Source organism: Lolium rigidum, chromosome 2 (genome assembly GCF_022539505.1).
Source record: "Lolium rigidum isolate FL_2022 chromosome 2, APGP_CSIRO_Lrig_0.1, whole genome shotgun sequence".
NCBI lineage: Eukaryota > Viridiplantae > Streptophyta > Magnoliopsida > Poales > Poaceae > Lolium > Lolium rigidum.
This window is the reverse complement of record NC_061509.1, coordinates 113,699,511-113,705,183: the sequence shown is the minus strand read 5'-3', so window position 1 is coordinate 113,705,183 and position 5,673 is coordinate 113,699,511. Positions and strand designations below refer to the sequence as shown.

Here is a 5,673-nt window from a genome sequence, read left to right as displayed (position 1 = left end):
GATGAACAAAAAAACGATCATTTTCGCGTCCACAACCCACTTAAACGGATATGCGCAAATAATTTGGATGTCTGTTTTGCGTCACCCATGGGAGATGCCTGATCAACACACAGACTGCCACGACCACCACCAGTACATCCTAGAATATCTACCACCGCCTTCTAGGTACTGCACACTTCTTTTTTTCTCTTAGATTAGACCTACGCATGGCTAACGAAAACAGATTTTGCAATGCTGAACAGGAACGTACCTCTCCAAAAGGCACAACAAGCAGGCTGTCAAACAGTAGAACCATAAGACTGACACGATCGCAGTGAACACGAGTAGAGATAACTATTCAAGATACAGGTTAACGAAGATTCAGTTGAAAACAGTGAACATACAACAGGATATATAGGTGTACCTGCCCAGTAACATCGCATTCTAATTCCTAATTAATAAATCTATTGCAGGTTATAATAAGGGCAGTTCTCTTCCATAATGCCACCCTCGTCGTCGCCGTAGCTAGATACCATCCAAGAGCTCCCTGATATCTTCCGTTTTCACATGGCATTTCTATTTCAAGGACAACATAACATAGATCAGGATGGGAAATTTGTCAGAATTTAAAATGAATGGTGAATATAAGCTTTTTCTTTTTAAAGTGAATGGTGAATACAAGTTGTTAGTACAATGCCAGTTAAATATTATAAGCACTCAAAGTAATGTATTTGTTCTACAAGGGTACAGGTTAAATGCCTTTGCATACTACGGAAGCATATTTCTGTTATACAGTTTGTAGTCCAGTAAAACTATTCTTGATCGTGGAAGGACAAGTTCCATGCAAGCACAAATTACTACATTGTTAAATTGTATTATCCACCACTCATACGAAATAATTTGTTTGATGTTAACACGGTACACTAAGCAACAGTTTGCTTCAACATACAGATAAGAAACATTCATTTAGTGATACATAAACTTTCTTAAATAAATCCATGTTCATACTTGTGAACGTGCAGCTTTAATTTTGCACTTAAGGACACCTGATAATTCAGAAAATAGTGACGGAAGCAGAATGAAATGTCCATGTAAAACAACCAAACGAGTCATCTTCAGCAACACTATAAATTTTATCATTAAACTATATACGGTCAATACATGCTTCAACAAAAGTACCAACCCCTTGCAGTAATATGATGTGATCTGACACATCAGTATATGCCTACCAAACAAAATTGACAGCCACTATGAAATGTAATTCTGTAACAAGTATGTAGTCATTTGAGTATCATCCTAGAACTAATGACAGGCTGGTATTAGGGATGACACTGTATTGAGAGATACAAAATTTGGAATTAGACATGTGGTAAGTAAAAAGGTAGCCAAACATTATCTTCCCTCAAAAGTAAAAGTAATAAATCTTTTCGTACAAAGTTCTTTTAAATGCCTTAATATCCTAGACATGCATATTATCATGATACAGTCCAATAAAACAAATCCCTGATCATAGAAGGAGAAATGCCACACAAGAATAAACTACCCATTGTTAACTTGTATATCTACTAGTCATATCAAAGAAACCTCTCGCTTATGATATATTTGAATCAGGAATGATGCATAAGAGACATATGATCCACTATGAAAAATCATGTTTTGACATACAGATACGGAATGCTAATTCACTTATGCATCAACATTACGAAAAAACCATGTTTATACTTTTGAACATTGAATTTTAGTTTTTCACTTAAATGCCTGAAATTTAAAAAAAAAAGTGGTGATAAAGCAAAATGAATCATCCATCCTAAAGCACCAAACAAGTCATTTTTAAGTAACTGTTGCTACTCCCTCTATCTAGACAAATTTGCGACAAGTAATTCGGAACAGATCGAGTACTATTATTAGACTATATATGGGGAAGAACAAGTTCAGAGAAACATGTTGTCTAGTGCCAACATATGCTCTAACAAAAGTTAACATTACATTGAGTAATATGCCATAACTTGACAATTCATTATATGTCTAGCAATGGACAAAAACAACAAAATATACTATGAAATGCAATTTTCTAGCATGTATGGTGTCCACACTTTCGCAACATCATCCTTTTGCGGCACACCCGGAAGTACCTACATTGTGACCACCGTACCAAAGTGTTTTTAAATATAACACAGTCATTATAAAATGTCGGTTACAGGTACTCTCTCCGTCTATAAATAGATGTCTTAGATTTCATTGAATATTTTCTACATACATCCAAATTTTGAAACCTAACAGTGTGACGGAAGGCGAACCTTTGATAACCACAAAACATCGATAAGATCACTATAATAAAGAGTATCTAAAGGCCAAAAAGCGAACCTGGTAGGATCACACTTTATCGCAGGGAATGTGGGAGGCCAGATCATCATAAAAGGTTGGATACTAAAATCCACCTGGTATAGTTCATCTTCTGGCGTCTCATACAATGTACGCAGTGTCCTGCACCTTGTATCAAGATAGAACACAGACCGACCCATTTGCAAGATCACAAACTCAGCGTTGTCCCCCACATGGATTATCCAGAGAGGAGAAATAATCATATCTTTAACACTGCAGTCTGACATCATTAGATTTGCACACATCTCAAGCAAACAAATGGTACCCACAATCGACCAGCTGTCCCCCTTGTGGAGCCATATGCCAAGTTGATGTTCTTTCATCCCGACTAGAGACACACTGGAAGCATCATCAGCCCGTGATATCATGGAGTCGCTCAGTCCTGGTGGGAGTTTAACTGTGGAAAAACTTGAGGTCGTCAGATCCAAGACGGTAATCTCTATGTAGGTGGCCATGATGTAGATTCTATTGTCAACCAGCACAGCTCGTATGTCCTCCCGCCAATGATCGATCTGTGTCGTGGCCGAGGCAAGCATGCACCAGGCTCCATCTTTCAACATAAACACGTGCACCGTAAAATTTGTTTCAGATGTTGTATCCAAGCTCGTGGGGTTCTCCAGCAGCACAAAAAAGTAAGATAAACTGCCGTCTTTTTCTTCTCTGGAGAGGATTAGAAAGCCTGCTGGACCCAGGCCGCGGTACTTGGGGTGCTGGTGGTGGGGTGATAGTGGTGGGTCGATGGCCATGGCTTTCTCGGGGCAAAGGGGGCTGTGCATTCCAACACTGAATCCCAACAACTCTTCAAATCTCATTGCGTGGTTCCTTATGCTGCGCAGTGCGGTGGAGACGCTGCCGTTCCGGCAGTCGTGGACCAATACTTCGTGACTGACCAATGAATCCCCATCATTGGGTGCGCCCAAGCTGTAGCCCTCGACGATTCGGACGGCGGCGGCCAGCTCGGGGGGCTGAGGAAGCATAGGCACGAAGCGTGGAGACCCTCCATATATTTTGGTGTAGAAACCGAGGATGCGAGGCGGGTTGAGCTTACGGAAACGGCGGAGGAAGACCTTGTCGGAGGCCTGGTGGAGCCATCGCTTGCAAACGGCGGCGGCGCGGACGAGGGTGGTGGGGAAGCCGGCGCGGAGGAGGATCTCGGCGAGGAGGTCGTCGTCGGAGAGCACCTTGGATACGGCGGCCGCCGCCGCCGCCGCCGCCGCCGCCGCCGCGTCGTCTTCCATTTTCGTCTGTGGGGCAGGACAGCAGAGGAAGTGGGATCGAGCTGGGGTCTTTATGGGCCGTGCCGCTAGTCGGTCTTTTACGACGAAGATGGGACATCGGCCCACAAGGGGCTCGAACGAACTTGGGTCCGGCCGTTGGTGTCCGCGAGTTACATCGTGAATTTTTATAGCAAGAACACAACAGATCCCGGTTGGTAAGTCAGATCGGGACCAAAGAAACGGGGATTAAAGGGGTCTGAGACCTAACACGGCCTGACGTGTCCTGCTGCAGCCCCTTTTTTTTTTTTTGGATGTAACTATATATTTCATTAGACAATCTGTTTACAGAGATTACACATACGGTCACCACACAAGACAAATATTTGCATCAAGCAACTTTGCACAAGAAAACTCACAAGAAGTAAAACTATAAGTTCACCCTTGGAGAAACTTGTGCCTCGCCGAAACATCGTCCATCTTCCGCCATTGCTACCATGGTAGCGCTGGAAAAAGAGGCGAACAACCACCACACCTAGATCTGGGAGAGCACCATCGCATTCAATGATGCTTTTTGAGCCGATGAACCGAGTCGTCGCAGAGAACGAGCCCGAGACTTTGTGGCACGTCGGCCGGGGATCTTCCCCGTGGTCACCAGATCCCAACACCGTCATCTTCTCCAGACTTAGTCGAAGAAGACAAACGTTGCCGCCTGCCGTCATCCTCACACCCAACTGCAAGACGCTAGACATAACTACAGCCAGCCAACGCAACCTTCACCCGCGAGAGTGCCGAACGCCAACCGCCGGACACAAATCTCACCAGATCCGAAGACCGGCGAGAAGACCGAGCCACTCCGCCCTCCAACGTCACCGATTAGAGCGACGCCGAGATGGAGAAAGAGCAGGAGGCAAATTATTCCGACGCGACGCAATCTTCTCCATAGAACAACGCCCCAAGAAAACACTTGCCAACCCTAACTACTTGCCGGAGCCGATACTCCGGGGTCCCCACCCCTCCCGTCGCCGGAACGGCCGACGGAGGAGGCAGGGACCGGCGGCTGGCCGGTGTAGTTTCCGGCAGAGATCGCCCCGTTCTCTTTCGTGGGAGCGGTTCTCTTTCGTGGGAGCGGTTCGTGTGTAGGTCCAACGATATGTCGAACCAAAAACCTCAAACTGACCGGGACCAAAGGATGGGATCGCCCTGCACGAAACGAACCAGAACCAATGCTCCCCATTGGTTTCGATTTGCTTGAAAACCCGGACTATTGCTTCAGGGATGCTAGACAAAAGGTATGTTCTCTACTAGCGATGGTTCCCACCAATATTATACTATACTTATCCGTGAACAGCCTCGATTTTTCTTACAATTTTTGATTTATTTTTTGCATGCCTCTCTTGCTGACACGTGTATTCATTGTGCGCTGTTTTTTTTTTCGTGTGTAACTTTGGGTGCGTCTTGCATTTTCTACCTGGTCTATTTTGGTCGGTTTGTTTCAGTGGTGTTGGTTTCTGTATTAGGCATGGGTAGATGTAGCGTGTTCCCATTTCTCTGCCGTTGTTTTTTGTCTTCTTCCTTTTGTTCTTCGTGGTGGGGTCCACGTTCATGTGGTGGGGCTGTGCGATGGTCACACGTAGGTGGTTTTCTGGCAGCGTGTTGTCCTCCATCACCACCGCTTTGACGGTTTGACCAACATTCAACGAGAAATATACTTGCCTTTTTTTTATTCCTCACACCCTCCACCGCACGGACCCCACCGCACGCGCCACCCCACCTTCAGCCGCCGCAGCCCTCGGCGGCTGTACCTGCCTGATTCTCTCTCGGCGGCTGTTGTGGGTATACTTCATGGGTGTACCATCGATAGTGCCTAGATCCGGCAAGCCCGGGTGTAGGACAACGTTGCATAGAAAACAAAAATTTTCCTACCGCGAACACGCAATCCAAGCCAAGATGCAATCTAGAAGATGGTAGCAACGAGGGGGTATCGAGTCTCACCCTTGAAGAGATTCCAAAGCCTACAAGATGAGGCTCTTGTTGCTGCGGTAGACGTTCACTTGCCGCTTGCAAAAGCGCGTAGAAGATCTTGATCACGATCGGT

At 45.4% G+C, this 5,673-nt stretch overlaps 1 protein-coding gene across 1 annotated transcript; it reads right to left on the bottom strand.

Annotated features, from left to right (window-relative positions):
* Window positions 1–1,725: 1,725 nt before the first annotated feature.
* LOC124690051 lies at window positions 1,726–3,599 on the bottom strand. Its single transcript, XM_047223493.1, has 3 exons — window positions 2,344–3,599; window positions 2,237–2,276; window positions 1,726–1,737 (listed from the first exon to the last, which is right to left on the bottom strand). The coding sequence occupies exons 1-3, from the start codon at window positions 3,597–3,599 to the stop codon at window positions 1,726–1,728; spliced, it is 1,308 nt and encodes a 435-aa protein (XP_047079449.1).
* Between the last annotated feature and the right edge of the window lie 2,074 nt (window positions 3,600–5,673).

Coding starts and splice junctions, on each gene's coding strand:
- LOC124690051 (XM_047223493.1), bottom strand. CDS start 3,599: ATGGAAGACGACGCGGCGGCGGCGGCGGCGGCGGCGGCGGCGGCCGCC. Junction 2,277..2,343: donor ATAAAGTGTGATCCTACCAG/GTTCGCTTTTTG, acceptor TGGTTATCAAAG/GTTCGCCTTCCGTCACACTG.